A 19,973-nucleotide genomic window follows, 5' to 3' on the forward strand; every position below is an offset into this window, starting at 1 on the left:
GTGCTGTACCTGTCCTGGGAGTGTTTGATGGGGACAGTGTAGAGGGAGCTTTACTCTGTATCTAACCCCGTGCTGTACCTGTCCAGGGAGTGTTTGATGGGGACAGTGTAGAGGGAGCTTTACTCTGTATCTAACCCCGTGCTGTACCTGTCCTGGGAGTGTTTGATGGGGACAGTGTAGAGGGAGCTTTCCTCTGTATCTAACCCCGTGCTGTACCTGTCCTGGGAGTGTTTGATGGGGACAGTGTAGAGGGAGCTTTACTCTGTATCTAACCCCGTGCTGTACCTGTCCTGGGAGTGTTTGATGGGGACAGTGTAGAGGGAGCTTTACTCTGTATCTAACCCCGTGCTGTACCTGTCCTGGAAGTGTTTGATGGGGACAGTGTAGAGGGAGCTTTCCTCTGTATCTAACCCCGTGCTGTACCTGTCCTGGGAGTGTTTGATGGGGACAGTGTAGAGGGAGCTTTACTCTGTATCTAACCCCGTGCTATACCTGTCCTGGAAGTGTTTGATGGGGACAGTGAAGAGGGAGCTTTCCTCTGTATCTAACCCCGTGCTGTACCTGTCCTGGGAGTGTTTGATGGGGACAGTGTAGAGGGAGCTTTGCTCTGTATCTAACCCCGTGCTGTACCTGTCCTGGGAGTATTTGATGGGGACAGTGTAGAGGGAGCTTTACTCTGTATCTAACCCCGTGCTGTACCTGTCCTGGGAGTGTTTGATGGGGACAGTGTAGAGGGAGCTTTACTCTGTATCTAACCCCGTGCTGTACCTGTCCTGGGAGTGTTTGATGGGGACAGTGTAGAGGGAGCTTTACTCTGTATCTAACCCCGTGCTGTACCTGTCCTGGGAGTGTTTGATGCGGACAGTGTTGAGGTAGCTTTACTCTGTATCTAACCCTATGCTGTACCTGTCCTGGGAGTGTTTGATGGGGACTGTGTAGAGGGAGCTTTACTCTGTATCTAACCCCGTGCTGTACCTGTCCTGGGAGTGTTTGATGGGGACAGTGTAGAGGGAGCTTTACTCTGTATCTAACCCCGTGCTGTACCTGTCCTGGGAGTGTTTGATGGGGACAGTGTAGAGGGAGCTTTACTCTGTATCTAACCCCGTGCTGTACCTGTCCTGGGAGTGTTTGATGCGGACAGTGTAGAGGGAGCTTTACTCTGCATCTAACTCCGTGCTGTACCTGTCGTGGGAGTGTTTGATGGGGACAGTGTAGAGTGAGCTTTACTCTGTATCTAACCCCGCGCTGTACCTGTCCTGGGAGTGTTTGATGGTGACAGTGTAGAGAGAGCTTTACTCTGTATCTAACCCCGTGCTGTACCTCTCCTGGGAGTGTTTGATGGGGACAGTGTGGAGGGAGCTTTACTCTGTATCTAACCCCGTGCTGTACCTGTCCTGGGAGTGTTTGATGGGGACAGTGTAGAGAGAGCTTTCCTCTGTATCTAACCCCGTGCTGTACCTGCCCTGGGAGTGTTTGATGGGGACAGTGTAGAGGGAGCTTTACTCTGTCTCTAACCCCGTGCTGTACCTGTCCTGGGAGTGTTTGATGGGGACAGTGTAGAGGGAGCTTTACTCTGTATCTAACCCCGTGCTGTACCTGTCCAGAGAGTGTTTGATGGGGACAGTGTAGAGGGAGCTTTACTCTGTATCTAACCCCGTGCTGTACCTGTCCTGGGAGTGTTTGATGGGGACAGTGTAGAGGGAGCTTTACTCTGTCTCTAACCCCGTGCTGTACCTGTCCTGGGAGTGTTTGATGGGGACAGTGTAGAGGGAGCTTTACTCTGTATCTAACCCCGTGCTGTACCTGTCCAGGGATTGTTTGATGGGGACAGTGTAGAGGGAGCTTTACTCTGTATCTAACCCCGTGCTGTACCTGTCCTGGGAGTGTTTGATGGGGACAGTGTAGAGGGAGCTTTCCTCTGTATCTAACCCCGTGCTGTACCTGTCCTGGGAGTGTTTGATGGGGACAGTGTAGAGGGAGCTTTACTCTGTATCTAACCCCGTGCTGTACCTGTCCTGGAAGAGTTTGATGGGGACAGTGTAGAGGGAGCTTTCCTCTGTATCTAACCCCGTGCTGTACCTGTCCTGGGAGTGTTTGATGGGGACAGTGTAGAGGGAGCTTTACTCTGTATCTAACCCTGTGCTGTACCTGTCCTGGAAGTGTTTGATGGGGACAGTGTAGAGGGAGCTTTACTCTGTATCTGACCCCGTGCTGTATCTGTCCTGGGAGTGTTTGATGGGGACAGTGTAGAGGGAGCTTTCCTCTGTATCTAACCCCGTGCTGTACCTGTCCTGGGAGTGTTTGATGGGGACAGGGTAGAGGGAGCTTTACTCTGTATCTAACCCTGTGCTGTACCTGTCCAGGAAGTGTTTGATGGGGACAGTGTAGAGGGAGCTTTACTCTGTATCTGACCCCGTGCTGTATCTGTCCTGGGAGTGTTTGATGGGGACAGTGTAGAGGGAGCTTTACTCTGTATCTAACCCCGTGCTGTACCTGTCCTGGGAGTGTTTGATGGGGACAGGGTAGAGGGAGCTTTCCTCTGTATCTAACCCCGTGCTCTACCTGTCCTGGGAGTGTTTGATGGGGACAGTGTAGAGGGAGCTTTACTCTGTATCTAACCCCGTGCTGTACCTGTCCTGGGAGTGTTTGATGGGGACAGTGTAGAGGGAGCTTTACTCTGTATCTAACCCCGTGCTGTACCTGTCCTGGGAGTGTTTGATGGGGACAGTGTAGAGGGAGCTTTACTCTGTATCTAACCCCGTGCTGTACCTGTCCTGGGAGTGTTTGATGGGGACAGTGTAGAGGGAGCTTTACTCTGCATCTAGCCCCGTGCTGTACCTGTCCTGGGAGTGTTTGATGGGGACAGTGTAGAGGGAGCTTTCCTCTGTATCTAACCCCGTGCTGTACCTGTCCTGGGAGTGTTTGATGGGGACAGTGTAGAGGGAGCTTTACTCTGCATCTAGCCCCGTGCTGTACCTGTCCTGGGAGTGTTTGATGGGGACAGTGTAGAGGGAGCTTTACTCTGTATCTAACCCCGTGCTGTACCTGTCCTGGGAGTGTTTGATGGGGACAGTGTCGAGGGAGCTTTACTCTGTATCTAACCCCGTGCTGTACCTGTCCTGGGAGTGTTTGATGGGGACAGTGTAGAGGGAGCTTTACTCTGTATCTAACCCTGTGCTGTACCTGTCCTGGAAGTGTTTGATGGGGACAGTGTAGAGGGAGCTTTACTCTGTATCTGACCCCGTGCTGTATCTGTCCTGGGAGTGTTTGATGGGGACAGTGTAGAGGGAGCTTTACTCTGTATCTAACCCCGTGCTGTACCTGTCCTGGGAGTGTTTGATGGGGACAGGGTAGAGGGAGCTTTCCTCTGTATCTAACCCCGTGCTCTACCTGTCCTGGGAGTGTTTGATGGGGACAGTGTAGAGGGAGCTTTACTCTGTATCTAACCCCGTGCTGTACCTGTCCTGGGAGTGTTTGATGGGGACAGTGTCGAGGGAGCTTTACTCTGTATCTAACCCCGTGCTGTACCTGTCCTGGGAGTGTTTGATGGGGACAGTGTAGAGGGAGCTTTACTCTGTATCTAACCCCGTGCTGTACCTGTCCTGGGAGTGTTTGATGGGGACAGTGTAGAGGGAGCTTTACTCTGCATCTAGCCCCGTGCTGTACCTGTCCTGGGAGTGTTTGATGGGGACAGTGTAGAGGGAGCTTTCCTCTGTATCTAACCCCGTGCTGTACCTGTCCTGGGAGTGTTTGATGGGGACAGTGTAGAGGGAGCTTTACTCTGCATCTAGCCCCGTGCTGTACCTGTCCTGGGAGTGTTTGATGGGGACAGTGTAGAGGGAGCTTTACTCTGTATCTAACCCCGTGCTGTACCTGTCCTGGGAGTGTTTGATGGGGACAGTGTCGAGGGAGCTTTACTCTGTATCTAACCCCGTGCTGTACCTGTCCTGGGAGTGTTTGATGGGGACAGTGTAGAGGGAGCTTTACTCTGTATCTAACCCGTGCTGTACCTGTCCTGGGAGTGTTTGATGGGGACAGTGTAGAGGGAGCTTTACTCTGCATCTAGCCCCGTGCTGTACCTGTCCTGGGAGTGTTTGATGGGGACAGTGTAGAGGGAGCTTTCCTCTGTATCTAACCCCGTGCTGTACCTGTCCTGGGAGTGTTTGATGGGGACAGTGTAGAGGGAGCTTTACTCTGCATCTAGCCCCGTGCTGTACCTGTCCTGGGAGTGTTTGATGGGGACAGTGAAGAGGGAGCTTTCCTCTGTATCTAACCCCGTGCTGTACCTGTCCTGGGAGTGTTTGATGGGGACAGTGTAGAGGGAGCTTTCCTCTGTATCTAACCCCGTGCTGTACCTGTCCTGGGAGTGTTTGATGGGGACAGTGTAGAGGGAGCTTTCCTCTGTATCTAACCCCGTGCTGTACCTGTCCTGGGCGTGTTTGATGGGGACAGTGTAGAGGGAGCTTTACTCTGTATCTAACCCCCGTGCTGTACCTGTCCTGGGAGTGTTTGATGGGGACAGTGTAGAGGGAGCTTTACTCTGTATCTAACCCCGTGCTGTACCTGTACTGGGAGTGTTTGATGGGGACAGTGGAGAGGGAGCTTTACTCTGTATCTAACCCCGTGCTGTACCTGTCCTGGGAGTGTTTGATGGGGACAGTGTAGAGGGAGCTTTACTCTGTATCTAACCCCGTGCTGTACCTGTCCTGGGAGTGTTTGATGGCGACAGTGTAGAGGGAGCTTTCCTCTGTATCTAATTGCCTATTTGCATTGTTGCCGCATTCTCTTGAATGTTTGTGTGTGAAAGTAAGGATTGGATTGTCCTTCTGCTTTTCAGTATTGGGTCTGGCATCCTTTTGGGCATTGAAATGAAAATGTCTATTCCTATCTGTTGGAAAATTTTCATGTGGGGGCACTTGTGGGTAGACTCAGGTTTGTTCAATAATGGGCAGCACGGTGGCACAGTGGTTAGCACTGCTGCCCCACGGCGCTGAGGACCCGGGTTCGATCCTGGCCCCGGGTTACCGTCCGTGTGGAGTTTACACGTCTCCCCCCCCCGTGTTTGCGTGCACAGGTGGACAAGGTAGGTGGATTGGCCGCGATAAATTGCCCCTTAATTGGACAAAAAGAATTGGGTACTTTTAATTTTTTTAAAACGTTTGCTGAATAATTTCTGTGACGTGAGAGCCTGGCTGTACGTCTGTCATGATCATCCCACACGGGAATCCCGACCTCACTGAACGGGACCAAGTAACTCCATCCATTAATCGGGGACTAAAGGGTGAAATCTTTCTTAAACACTAAGTTTCTAATGTTTTCTTACCTCTCTCTTTGAACAAGTTCTGGCGTTGCGGAGTGTGGCCAGTAGTGAACAACTAAGAGAGGAAAAATGGACAGAAATTTAAATCTACAGATAAAATTGTATTACTGTTTTATAGTAACGTCTGCTCCTAATTCCGGTAACCCCGAGAGAAAGACTTTTCCGTCTGTTTTAAATGGGTGACCCCTTAATTTGAAACAGTGACCCCTGGTTCTACATTCTCCCACCAGAGGGAACCTCCTCTCCCACGCCCACCATGTCGAGACCCTTCAGGACCTTGTGTGCTTCAGTCCATTCGCCTCTTAAACTGCAACAGAATCAAATCTACCTTGCCCAATCTTTCCTCATAAGACAACCCACCCATTCCAGGTATTAGTCTGGTAAACCTTCTCTCAACTACTTCCAACGCATTTGCACCCTGAAATAAGGAGACCAGTGCTGTACACAATACAGTCCTAGTCAAATTGGCAGGCAGTAACCAGTGAGGTACCGCAGGGATCGGCGCTGGGACCCCAGCTATTCACAATATATATTAATGATTTGGATGAGGGAACAAAATGTAACATCTCAAAGTTTGCAGCTGATACCAAGTTGGGTGGGAGGGTGAATTGTGACGAGGATGCAGGGATCCTGCAGCAAGATCTGGACAGGTTGGGCGAGTGGGCAAATCAATGGCAGATGCAGTATAATTTGGATAAGTGTGAGGTTATTCACTTTGGAAGCAAAAACAGGAAACCAGATTACTCCCTGAATGGTTGTAAATTGGGAGAGGGGAGTGTGAGCGGGACCTGGGTGTCCTTGTGCGCCAGTCGCTGAAGGTAAGCTGCAGGTGCAGCAGGCGGTAAAGAAGGCTAATGGTATGTTGGCCTTCATTGCGAGAGGTTTCGAGTATAGAAGCAGGGATGTGTCGCTGCAATTGTACAGGGCCTTGGTGAGGCCACACCTGGAGTATTGTGGGCAGTTTTGGTCTCCTTCTCTGAGGAAGGATGTTCTTGCTCTCGAGGGAGCGCAGCGAAGGTTTACCAGGTTGATTCCAGGGATGGCGGGACTGTCATACGAGGAGAGATTGACTCGGTTGGGATTGTTCTCGCTGGAGAATGAGGGGGGAGCTCATAGAGACTTATAAAATTCTAACGGGACTGGACAGGGTAGATGCAGGGAAGGTGTTACCAATGATGGGTGTGTCCAGAACCAGGGGACACAGCCTGAGGATTCAAGGGGAGAATGTGCAAACTCCACACGGACAGTGACCCGGGGCCGGGATCGAACCCGGGACCTCGGCGCCGTGAGGCAGCAGTGCTAACCACTGCGCCAACATGCCGCTTAGGATTGGCCATACTAGGGGCGGCACGGTGGCGCAGTGGTTAGCACTGCTGCCTCACGGCGCCGAGGACCCGGGTTCGATCCCGGCTCTGGGTCACTGTCCGTGTGGAGTTTGCACATTCTCCCCGTGTCTGCGTGGGTTTCGCCCCCACAACCCAAAGATGTGCAGGGGTAGGTGGATTGGCCGCGCTAAATTGCCCCTGAATCGGAAATAATACTGTGTTTCTCATCACCATTGTTAATGTGGGTCCTCGGTGCCGTGAGGCAGCAGTGCTAACCACCATGCCGCCCGGAAACTCAGCTGAAGCATGTTCACTCTCCAGCTGATCTGGAAATGCCCATCGTCGACAGAGTGGTCCTCAGTGCGTCATTCCTAACATCCTCCCACACTTTAGACAGAGAGGTCTTCAGAGGCAATGACCGGACAACCGAATTGTAACATGATCGAGGCAGCCCGTTGTGCTGGAGTATTCACTGCTCGCACCTTGATTGAATTCCCGATTAGTGAGTTGCCACCTCCGGGTGAAACCTAACAGTGACCCTCTCGAGGCGAACTTGATTTTATCCAGACAGAGAAAGCTCGCCATGTCCGATAGCCAGGTCTCCGACTTCGGGGGCTTTGAGTCTCTCCAAGCTGATAGTATCCATCTCCGGGCTACCAGGGAAGCAAAGGCCAGAACGTCTGCCTCTTTCTCCTCCTGGATTCCCGGGTCTTCCGACACCCCGAACATCGCCACCTCCGGACTCGGTGCCACCCTTGTTTTAACACCGTGGACATGATGTCCGCAAACCCCTGCCAGAATCCCCTAAGCTTCGGACATGCCCAGAACATGTGGACATGGTTCGCTGGTCCTCCCGCACATTCTGCACACCTGTCTTCCACCCCAAAGAATCTGCTCATCCAGGCCATTGTCAAGTGAGCCCGGTGAACGACCTTGAATTGAATCAGGCTGAGCCTGGCACATGTTGTGGACGCATTGACTCTACTCAAAGCGTCCGCCTAGAGACCATCCTCTATCTCTCCTCCCAGCTCCTCCTCCCACTTGCGCTTCAGCTCCTCGGTCTGCGTCTCCTCCGACCCCATAAGTTCCTTGTAAATGTCCGAGACGCTCCCCTCCCCCACCCACCCTCTGGAAACTACCGTGTCCTGAATCCCCCTTAGCGGTAGGAGCGGGAAGGTTGACACCTGTTTACGTAGGAAGTCCCGCACCTGCAGATACCTGAATTTGTTTCCCCTCGCCAACCCAAACGCCTCCTCCAGCGCCCTCATACTCGGAAAGCCCCCCTCTATAAACATAACCCCCATCCTCTCAATCCCCGCTCTCCGCCATATCCGGAACCCCCCATCCATACTTCCCGGGGAAACCGCTGATTATTACAGATTGGGGACAAGACCGATGCTCCCTCTGCTCCCACACGTCTCCTCCATTGCCCCCAGACTCTCAGGGCCGCCACCACCACGGGGCTGGTGGAGTACCGTGCTGGCGGGAACGGCAGAGTCGCAGTTACCAACGCCCCCAGACTGGTGCCCTTGCATGAAGTCACCTCCATTCGCTCCCATGCCGACCCCTCCCCCACCACCCACTTCCTGATCATGGCTATATTTGCCGCCCAGTAATAGTTACTAAAATGTGGCAGCACCAGCCCGCCCTCTCCCCGACTCCGCTCAAGCATTACCTTCCTTACCCGCGGGGTCTTGACGCCCAAACAAAACCAGAGATCACTCTGGTGACCCGTTTAAAAAAGGACCGCGGAATAAAGATGGGGAGGCATTGAAACACGAACAGGAATCTCGGGAGGAGATAAGCTCCCAGCCAGTGACAACGGGAGCGCGTCCCATCTCCAAAAATCGTCCTTCATTTGGTCGACTAGTCGGGCCAGATTTAATTTATGCAGCCGGTCCCATTCCCACGCCACTTGGATGCCCAGGTACCTAAAGCTTCCCCCTACCACCCTAAACGGCAGCTCCCCCAATCGCCTCTCCTGTCCCCTCGCCTGGGTCGCAAACATCTCACGTTTCCCCATATTTAGCATAACCCAAAAAACGGCCAAATTCCCCTAGAATCCTCATGATTTCTCCCAACCCCTCTATTGGGTCCGAAACGTACAGAAGCAGGTCGTCTGCATCGAGCGAAACTCTGTGCTCCCCCCCCCCACCCCCTCCTGGACCAGCCCCTTGAGGCTCTCCGAGCAATTGCCAACGGCTCTATAGCTAGCGCGAACAACAGTGGGGAGAGGGGGCATCCCTGTCTCGTCCCCCGGCGCAGTCTAAAATAATCCGATCTTGTCCTATTCATCCGTACGCTTGCCACAGGAGCCCGATACAGTAACCTGACCCAGTCAATAGAGCCCCACCCGAATCAGAACCGTTCCAGTACCTCCCACAGATAATCCCATTCAAAAGCCTTTTCTGCTCCATTGCGATCACTACCTCCACCTCCCTACCTTCCGGGGGCACCATGATCACATTTAGGTCCAGGCTTTCTAACCTGTTCAAAATACCTGTGACCAGGCGTTTTCAGAACCCTTCCGTCGACCCTCTCAAGGTATACTTGACTTTCTCTAAACGTCAAGACTCCGTCAAGTCGCTTAACGATACCGCGGCATTGGGCGTGACTGACGACTTCCGTCCAAACTGAACTCGTCTACGGGCCATTAGCGAGGCCAAGGCCAGGGCGTCCGCCCGCCCCCCCTCTGCAGCTCCGGTCAATCGGAAACCCACAAAAGGTGGCCACTAAAAGGCAAGGCTGCAATACAACGCCAAGGATTGCTGACATGGTGCCGAAGAAGGAGGCCCGAAAGCTCATCAGGTCAGAACAAGACCAGAACATGTGCGTCTGATGCGCCGGGCCCCTGGGGCACTGCGGACTTTGGGGGGAGGGGGGCTGTTACAACCCCCACAGAGGCTACGGGGTGTGTGGACCATCAGTATTCTCCATGACTTTTGCTGTGTACAAACCTCCCTGGTAACAGGTGGGGGCTTCCCCTCCACCAGGAGAGCCTGTGCAGTATAAAAACCCCATCCGAAGTGAATGTCGGGGCAGGAGAACCCCTCGGGGAGTGGAGCAGTCAGTTTACGCTCGGTAATAAACCCAGTTTGTGCATCCTACTTATTCCACATCTACGGTTCTGGGCAACGTGAATAGTTGTTCGCTACCTGCGTTGTCGCGATCCCCCATGATATCGGAACTCTTCCATCGGGCAAATCTCCTCTCAACCTTCGCTAAAGGGAACAGACCCAGCGCTTGTCAAACCTAACTTCCCTTCAGTAAACCCAAACTGATTTATTTTGATTTTGCTATACATTTAAAAAAAAAACAATTCTCAATGAAGGAGCAATTTAACGAGGAGAGTGTGTAAACTCCACACGGACAGCGACCCTGGGCCGGGATTCGAACCCGGGTCTCCCAACCACTGCGCCACATGCCGCCCTGAGACGGCAGTGCTAGCCACTGCACCGCCACGCCCCCCTGTATTGCCCCTTAATTGGGGAAACAAATGAATTGGGTACTCTAAATTCACGGGGAAAATAAATAATGGATTCCAGCATTTTCCCAGCAACGGATAACCGACCTATAGATCACTCCTTGCCCCTCTCTCTCCTTTCTTCAAAAGCGGTGTAACATCTGCCAATTTCCAATCTAGTGGGTCTGTTCCTGCACCTAAGGAATTTGGGGAAATCAGACCTCGCGCATCCACTATCTCTGTAGCTCTCTTTTAGGACCCTAGGCTGAGAGGTGGCAAATGGAGTTTAATGCAGAAAAGTGTGAGGTGATTTCCTAGCCACGGTAGCACAAGTGGATAGCACAATTGCTTCACAGCTCCAGGGTCCCAGGTTCGATTCCGGCTTGGGTCACTGTCTGTGCGGAGTCTGCACGTCCTCCCCGTGTCTGCGTGGGTTTCCTCCGGGTGCTCCGGTTTCCTCCCACAGTCCAAAGATGTGCAGGTTAGGTGGATTGGCCAATGATAAATTGCCCTTAGTGTCCAAAATTGCCCTTAGTGTTGGACTGGGTTATGGGGATAGGGTGGAGGTATGGACCTTGGGTAGGGTGCTCTTTCCAAGAGCCGGTGCAGACTCGATGGGCCGAATGGCCTCCTTCTGCACTGTAAATTCTATGAACATTTTGGAAGGAATAACAGGAAGACAGAGCACTGTGCTAATGGTAAGATTCTTGGCAGTGTGGATGATCAGAGAGATCTCGGTGTCCATGTACATAGATCCCTGAAAGTTGCCACCCAGGTTGAGAGGGTTGTTAAGAAGGCGTACGGTGTGTTAGCTTTTATTGGTAGAGGGATTGAGTTTCGGAGCCATGAGGTCATGTTGCAGCTGTACAAAACTCTGGTGCGGCCGCATTTGGAGTATTGCGTGCAATTCTGGTCGCCGCATTATAGGAAGGATGTGGAAGCATTGGAAAGGGTGCAGAGGAGATTTACCAGAATGTTGCCTGGTATGGAGGGAAGATCTTATGAGGAAAGGCTGAGGGACTTCAGGTTATTTTTGTTAGAGAGAAGAAGGCTAAGAGGTGACTTAATTGAGGCATACAAGATGATAAGAGGGTTGGATAGGGTGGACAGTGAGAGCCTTTTTCCTCGGATGGTGATGTCTAGCACGAGGGAACATAGTTTTAAATTGAGGGGAGATAGATATAAGACAGATGTCAGAGATAGGTTCTTTACTCAGAGAGTAGTAAGTGCGTGGAATGCCCTGCCTGCAACAGTAGAGGACTCGCCAACACTAAGGGCATTCAAATGGTCATTGGATAGACATATGGACGATAAGGGAATAGTGTAGATGGGCTTTAGAGTGGTTTCACAGGTCGGTGCAACATCGAGGGCCGAAGGGCCTGTACTGCGCTGTAATGTTCTATGTTCTATGTTCTAGGCTGTGGGCCATCAGATCCTGGGACTTGTCAGATTTTAGTTACTTAAATTTCTCCACTAATTTATCTCCGCCTTTATTGATTTCCTCACTATATTTAGCTGCTGATTCCGGAATGAAACTCGTGTCCTCTGTGATGACAGACACAAAATATTTGTTCAATGCCTCTGTCACCTCCTCCGTTCGCCACGATAATCTTTCCTGTGTCTTGTTTCTAAAGGGAACAATATTTACTTCAGCTATTCTCTTCCTTTTTTATATATTTATACGAGCTCTTACCGGCCTTTTAAAAAAATGTTATGGCTAGTTTACTCTCATATTCTATTGTTTCCTTTCAATCAACTTTCTGTTGGTCGTTTTGCTAGTATCTGAAACACTCCCAATCCTCACACGTGCTACTTTTTTTCTTCCAACATTGTAAGCCTCTTTTTAAAACTAATATTGTCCTTAACGTTCTGAGTTAGACACGGATGGATCTTTCTGGCCACCTTTTTCTTTTAAAAAAATAAGTTTAGAGTTCCCAATTCCTCCCCCCCCCCCCCGCCCCCAGTTAAGGCGGCAATTTAGCGCGGCCAATCCACCAACCATACACATCTTTGGGTTGTGGGGGTGAGCCCCACGAAGACACGGGGAGAACGTGCAAACTCCACACGGACAGTGACCCGGGGCCGGGATCGAACCTGGGACCTGGTCGCCGTGAGGCAGCAGTGCTAACCACTGTGCTGCCCCTTGCGCCACTGAAAGACGTGCTTGTTGGGTGAATTGGACATTCTGAATTCTCCCTCTGTGTACCCGAACAGGCGGCTGAGTGTGGCGACGAGGGGATTTTCACAGTAACTTCATTGCAGTGTTAACCCGGGTCCTTGGCGCTGTGAGGCAGCAGTGCTAACCACTGTGCCACCGTGCTGACCCGGGTCCCTGGCGCTGTGAGGCAGCAGTGCTAACCACTGTGACACCGTGCTGACCCGGGTCCCTGGCGCTGTGAGGCAGCAGTGCTAACCACTGTGACACCGTGCTGACCCGGGTCCCTGGCGCTGTGAGGCAGCAGTGCTAACCACTGTGACACCGTGCTGAACCGGGTCCCTGGCACTGTGAGGCAGCAGTGCTAACCACTGTGACACCGTGCTGACCCGGGTCCCTGGCGCTGTGAGGCAGCAGTGCTAACCACTGTGACACCGTGCTGACCCGGGTCCCTGGCGCTGTGAGGCAGCAGTGCTAACCACTGTGACACCGTGCTGACCTGGGTCCCTGGCGCTGTGAGGCAGCAGTGCTAACCACTGTGTCACCGTGCTGCCCGGGTCCCTGGCGCTGTGAGGCAGCAGTGCTAACCACTGTGACACCGTGCTGACCCGGGTCCCTGGCGCTGTGAGGCAGCAGTGCTAACCACTGTGTCACCGTGCTGACCCGGGTCCCTGGCGCTGTGAGGCAGCAGTGCTAACCACTGTGTCACCGTGCTGACCCGGGTCCCTGGCGCTGTGAGGTAGCAGTGCTAACCACTGTGTCACCGTGCCGACCCGGGTCCCTGGCGCTGTGAGACAGCAGCGCTAACCACTGTGACACCGTGCTGACCCGGGTCCCTGGCGCTGTGAGACAGCAGCGCTAACCACTGTGACACCGTGCTGACCCGGGTCCCTGGCGCTGTGAGACAGCAGCGCTAACCACTGTGACACCGTGCTGACCCGGGTCCCTGGCGCTGTGAGGCAGCAGTGCTAACCACTGTGTCACTGTGCTGACCCGGGTCCCTGGCACTGTGAGGCAGCAGTGCTAACCACTGTGTCACCGTGCTGACCCGGGTCCCTGGCGCTGTGAGGCAGCAGTGCTAACCACTGTGTCACCGTGCTGACCCGGGTCCCTGGCGCTGTGAGGCAGCAGTGCTAACCACTGTGACACCGTGCTGACCCGGGTCCCTGGCGCTGTGAGGCAGCAGCGCTAACCACTGTGACACCGTGCTGCCCCGGGTCCCTGGCACTGTGAGGCAGCAGTGCTAACCACTGTGACACCGTGCTGACCCGGGTCCCTGGCACTGTGAGGCAGCAGTGCTAACCACTGTGTCACCGTGCTGACCCGGGTCCCTGGCACTGTAAGGCAGCAGCGCTAACCACTGTGTCGACCCGGGTCCCTGGCACTGTGAGGCAGCAGTGCTAACCACTGTGACACCGTGCTGCCCCGGGTCCCTGGCACTGTGAGGCAGCAGTGCTAACCACTGTGTCACCGTGCTGCCCCGGGTCCCTGGCGCTGTAAGGCAGCAGCGCTAACCACTGTGTCACTGTGCTGACCCGGGTCCCTGGCACTGTGAGGCAGCAGTGCTAACCACTGTGACACCGTGCTGACCCGGGTCCTTGGCGCTGTGAGACAGCAGTGCTAACCACTGTGACACCGTGCTGACCCTGGTCCCTGGCGCTGTGAGGCAGCAGTGCTAACCACTGTGACACCGTGCTGACCCGGGTCCCTGGCACTGTGAGGCAGCAGTGCTAACCACTGTGCCGCCGTGCTGACCCGGGTCCCTGGCACTGTGAGGCAGCAGTGCTAACCACTGTGTCACCGTGCTGACCCGGGTCCCTGGCGCTGTGAGGCAGCAGTGCTAACCACTGTGTCACCGTGCTGACCCGGGTCCCTGGCACTGTGACGCAGCAGTGCTAACCACTGTGTCACTGTGCGGACCCCGGTCCCTGGCGCTGTGAGGCAGCAGTGCTAACCACTGTGTCACCGTGCTGACCCGGGTCCCTGGCGCTGTGAGGCAGCAGTGCTAACCACTGTGTCACCGTGCTGACCCGGGTCCCTGGCGCTGTGAGGCAGCAGTGCTAACCACTGTGTCACCGTGCTGACCCGGGTCCCTGGCGCTGTGAGGCAGCAGTGCTAACCACTGTGTCACCGTGCTGACCCGGGTCCCTGGCGCTGTGAGGCAGCAGTGCTAACCACTGTGCCACCGTGCTGACCCGGGTCCCTGGCACTGTGAGGCAGCAGTGCTAACCACTGTGTCACCGTGCTGACCCGGGTCCCTGGCGCTGTGAGGCAGCAGTGCTAACCACTGTGTCACCGTGCTGACCCGGGTCCCTGGCGCTGTGAGGCAGCAGTGCTAACCACTGTGTCACCGTGCTGACCCGGGTCCCTGGCCCTGTGAGGCAGCAGTGCTAACCACTGTGTCACCGTGCTGACCCGGGTCCCTGGCGCTGTGAGGCAGCAGTGCTAACCACTGTGCCACCGTGCTGTCCCGGGTCCCTGGCACTGTGAGGCAGCAGTGCTAACCACTGTGACACCGTGCTGACCCGGGTCCCTGGCACGGTGAGGCAGCAGTGCTAACCACTGTGTCACCGTGCTGACCCGGGTCCCTGGCACTGTGAGGCAGCAGTGCTAACCACTGTGTCACCGTGCTGACCCGGGTCCCTGGCGCTGTGAGGCAGCAGTGCTAACCACTGTGTCACCGTGCTGACCCGGGTCCCTGGCGCTGTGAGGCAGCAGTGCTAACCACTGTGCCACCGTGCCGTCCCCACGCTTTTCTTCTCCAATGGAATGTACTTTTGTTGAACATTTTGAATTGATTCTTGAAATGTTTCCCACTGTCCAATTACTCTCATATCTTTAAGTCTATTTACCCAATTGACTATCGCCAGTTCGTCCCTCCTACGGAAGTAATTGGCTTTGTCTTTTTTTAAATTAACGGGCCATTTAGCGTGGCCAGTCCATCTACTATTATTAGTTATTACAAGGGTAGCATGGGGCACAGTGGTTAGCACTGGGGCTGCGGCGCTGAGGACCCGGGTTCGAATCCTGGCCCTGGGTCACTGTCCGTGTGGAGTTTGCACATTCTCCCCGTGTCTGCGTGGGTCCCGCCCCCACAACCCAAAGATGTGCAGGGTAGGTGGATTGGCTGTGGTAAATTGCCCCTTAGTTGGAAAAAAAAATTATCGGGTCCACTAAATTAAAAAAAAATGAGTGTGTTACTAAACCCATGCTGTCAAGTCGAAGGCAAAGTTTATTCACTTATTGTACGACATATAAGAACATAAGAACTAGGAGCAGGAGTCGGCCATCTGGCCCCTCGAGCCTGCTCCACCATTCAATGAGATCATGGCTGATCTTTTGTGGACTCAGCTCCACTTTCCGGCCCGAACACCATAACCCTTAATCCCTTTATTCTTCAAAAAACTATCTATCTTTATCTTAAAAACATTTAATGAAGGAGCCTCTACTGCTTCACTGGGCAAGGAATTCCATAGATTCACAACCCTTTGGGTGAAGAAGTTCCTCCTAAATTCAGTCCTAAATCTACTTCCCCTTATTTTGAGGCTATGCCCCCTCGTTCTGCTTTCACCCGCCAGTGGAAACAACCTGCCCGCATCTATCCTATCTATTCCCTTCATAATCTTATATGTTTCTATAAGATCCCCCCCTCATCCTTCTAAATTCCAACGAGTACAGTCCCAGTCTACTCAACCTCTCCTCGTAATCCAACCCCTTCAGCTCTGGGATTAACCTAGTGAATCTCCTCTGCACACCCTCCAGCGCCAGTACGTCCTTTCTCAGGTAAGGAGACCAAAACTGAACACAATACTCCAGGTGAAAGTACAATGATTAATCTTTCTAAATACCCCAGCCCTCATACTGTAGCCACGTTAAATGGCTGCGTCCCGATTAATCTGGCCCAAACCCAGTTTAAAACGGCTAACCCGAAAGACTGCTGGGAAAAGCAGCTAACGAGACACAAGCAGGCAGCTGCAGACAGTTTTGCATATTCGGCTCTGGGAACGTAGCCCAGATCGATACTCAGGGCTATCAACAGCCCATCAACCCAGGTATCCGCAGTTGCATTCAGGACTGTTTACACCTAATCTATTCAGACATCCACAGTTAAATCGGCTATCCCCGGGAACAATTGCAACATATTAGCAATTGAATGCCGGGCCAGACCTGTCGGCGCCTGCAGTGGCCGAAACAAAGACAGGTGAGCGACCACCCCCCGATCGAGGAATCGCCCCGTTATTGGACACATCGACCCCAGAGACTGGGGACAGAATCCAATCACTTGGGACTCAGGGTCAAGGGCCGCCCCGGGAGGCGGGAAGCCCCTGGGCCCTATAAAAGTGAGGGGCCAAGTTCAGATCTCTCTCTCTCTCTCCTCTTCGCCTGCTCGAGACCTTCGCAAGACCAGCCACCGGCAGCAGTAAGTTTGAATCCAGCGATCGCTATCCGGTAGAGACACCTAGCCACCGACCTGTAGCAGCCTTTTGAATCCCGCGGGCCAGATCTGATTGGACAAGCCATTCGTTTCCCTGACCTGGTGGGCTCTTCCTAAGTTAAGTATTGGCCAGTAGTGATAGGTTTGTTATATAGAAAGTAGTATTAGGGTATTAATATTGCTTGTTGTATATAATAAATGACCGTTGTTTTAATCCTTACTAAGCGGTGTGCTGTGTTATTAATCATAACCTGAACTTGAACCACGTGGTGGTATCATAAAGATACCTGGCGACTTGTGAGCAAAGGTGACGTAATCAGAGCCAATAGACTAAAGCTAGAAAGAGCAACAATACACATGCACCAAAAAATAAGTCAATTCTTCCACAAGGATAAATCGTGGAGTCCTTGAAATGGTGTCGTGGTTACGCAGTTGGTTTGTCAGCGTGGCCTCCTGATATACCGATGACTCTTGCGGACTTTTCAGGCGGAATGTGTGGGAAACCATCCGATCAGGGTGCATCACCGCCTGGCACGGCAACCGTGTGCCGCAAGATCGCAAGGAGCTGCAGAGTGCGGTGAACTCAGCCCAACGCATCACACCAGCTTGCCGCCCCCACATGGGTTCTGTCTACACCATTTGGGTTCTGTGGTGGAGGGTGTCTGGAGCCCCATGGAACACACGCGGCGTCTTAAGGGGACAAAATTCCTGAGTCCCACCCATTGTAATACAACCTGGTCCTTTCTGGTGTTGAAATGCTGAGTCTGGGGTCATAGAACACACAAGTGCAGAAGGAGGCCATTCGGCCCATCGAGTCTGCACCGACCCACTTAAGCCCTCACTTCCACCCAGTGAGAGCCTTTTTCCTCGGATGGTGATGTCCAGCACGAGGGGACATAGCTTTAAATTGAGGGGAGATAGATATAAGACAGATGTCAGAGGTAGGTTCTTTACTCCGAGAGTAGTAAGGGCGTGGAATGCCCTGCCTGGAACAGTAGTGGACTCGCCAACACTAAGGGCATTCAAATGGTCATTGGATAAACATATGGACAATAAGGGAATAGTGTAGATGGGCTTTAGAGTGGTTTCACAGGTCGGCGCAACATCGAGGGCCGAAGGGCCTGTACTGCGCTGCAATGTTCTATGTTCTATCCCTGTAACCCAATAACCCCTCCTAACCTTTTTGGCCACTAAGGGCAATTTAGCGCGGCCAATCCACCTAACCTGCACGTCTTTGGGCTGTGGGAGGAAACCGGAGCACCCGGAGGAAACCCACGCAGACACGGGGAGGACGTGCAGACTCCGCGCAGACAGTGACCCAAGCCGGGAATCGAACCCGGGGCCCTGGAGCTGTGAAGCCACAGTGCTAGCCACTTGTGCTATCGTGGCTAGAAGAACCCCACCTCAGCTTGATCGTAGCTGAGGTTTACAATGTTTGACTTTCAGTGAAGCCTGTCACAGACACACAGATGGGGGGGGGGGGGGGGGAGGGGGTGATTTAGATTAACTTACCTTTGATCTTTGTGGGCTGGGTTTCATAGCTGGCTCTGCACGTCTCTTGGGGCGTATCGCGAAGGGGTTTTCAGTCAGTCCTGGACTTCGGCCTTTGCGATGCTGGTGAGGAGCGAATGGGACGGTGGAAACAGCTGTACAGCTGCAGGGAAGCACTGGATATCAGAGGAAGAGAGATTTGCATTTGTACAGTCAGAATATGAAATATAGCTTCAAACGCCAGGCTCAATACAGTCTCTGAATCCCCGATCTGTGATTCTTACACCTTGTACACTGCCCATCAAGCAGCCATGTGCTTTAGATAGCTTGTGGTAGAATGTGCCCCCCTCCCCAACCCGTCCCCAGCCACAGCTGGGCAGCTGAAAGCAAAGAGGCGAGACTCAGATGGTACGGCCATCCCCCATGCCTTCCGGAACTTCACCACAGCGTCAATCCCTGACCGATTTAAGAAGTGGAAGAGACAATTATATGAGGCACGGAGGTCCTGCTCTCAAAGCTCTTCTCCATTTCAGTTCTGACCACATCCCAACACATGTCCCATCAACTCCAATACATTTATATTTAATCAAACAACTCAACCAAGTTAATCAAACATGATTTGCCTTTAAGGCATCCACGTTGGCTGCCTCTTATTAATCAATGTTCTTCTCAAGTGACAATTAATTTTATCCTGGATTATACTCTCTAGAAATTTACCCTCACAGACACGCGGTCTGAGGTTGCCTGGTTTACAACTCTACCCTTCTTTCGGTTTGCAATCTCGGCACAACTCTCGTATCCGGGAGGATTGGGCCGCACAATGGCTAGCACGGCTGCCTCACAGCGCCAGGGCCCCGGGATCGATTCCCGGCTCGGGTCACTGTCTGTGCGGAGTCTGCACCTTCTCCCCCGTGTCTGCGTGGGTCTCCTCCGGGTGCTCCGGTTTCCTCCCGCAGCCCAAAGATGTGCAGGGTAAGGGTGGATTGGCCGCGATAAACTGCCCCTTAGGGTGGAGTTGCTCGATGGGCCTCCTCCGGCACTGTAGGGGTCCTATGATTGGAAGATTGTGGTCAGAGCCTTTGCAACCTCCACCCTTACGTCCCGAAAATAGATAAACCTGGACGAAAGCTTTTCTATTTTGATCGATAATCTTTAAATTATATTTTAATTCTATCCTGTAATGCTCCGTAACTAACATGAGTGGCACCCTCTTCTCTGAGGAACAGATATCAAATACTCATTTAGTCCTTCAGTTCTCTGCACAGGGTGACCTCCTTTAATAACCTTAATTATCCCGCCCGCCTTTTACTATTAATAAAAAACTTCACTGCTCCCTGTATCGCCCAACAAAATCCTCAACATCCACCACCTTTGTTCCCCTTTCAATTAATCTCCGCACCTCCTTTACTCAGCTCGAGTCCCCAATGGATTCCGTCCCGTTACATCCAGGGAGTTAAAAAAAACAACAATTATTTCACAGGACGTCGGTGTGGCTGTCGCGGGCTCAGCCGCCACTTTAGTTGCCCGTCCCCAGTTGCCCCCGAGATGGCGGCTCAGTACCACCTTCCCGAACGGCTGCGGTCCATGGGGGTGTAGGTACACCCACCATGCTGTCAAGGAGGGCGTCCGTGGATTTTGATCCAGTGACATTGAAGGAACGGCAATATAATTCCCAGTCAGGGTGGTCAAGCTGAGGTGGGGTTCTTCTAGCCACGGTAGCACAAGTGGATAGCAATGTGGCTTCACAGCTCCAGGGTCCCGGGTTCGATTCCCCGCTGGGTCAC

The 19,973-nt window shown here is 53.1% G+C and overlaps 1 protein-coding gene across 3 annotated transcripts in view; it reads right to left on the bottom strand.

Annotated features, from left to right (window-relative positions):
• The window catches only part of LOC140403021 (uncharacterized), a 69,876-nt gene that overhangs the window by 47,055 nt on the left and 2,848 nt on the right, over positions 1-19,973 (bottom strand). For all 3 annotated transcript variants that reach the window (XM_072490683.1, XM_072490682.1, XM_072490681.1), the window contains exons 2-3: positions 18,211-18,365; positions 5,324-5,375 (exon numbers count right to left, since the gene is read on the bottom strand). In XM_072490683.1, coding sequence (XP_072346784.1) covers positions 5,324-5,375; positions 18,211-18,365 — 207 coding nt within the window. The remainder of the gene's footprint in view (positions 1-5,323; positions 5,376-18,210; positions 18,366-19,973) is intronic.

This window comes from Scyliorhinus torazame, chromosome 26 (genome assembly GCF_047496885.1).
Source record: "Scyliorhinus torazame isolate Kashiwa2021f chromosome 26, sScyTor2.1, whole genome shotgun sequence".
Lineage (NCBI taxonomy): Eukaryota > Metazoa > Chordata > Chondrichthyes > Carcharhiniformes > Scyliorhinidae > Scyliorhinus > Scyliorhinus torazame.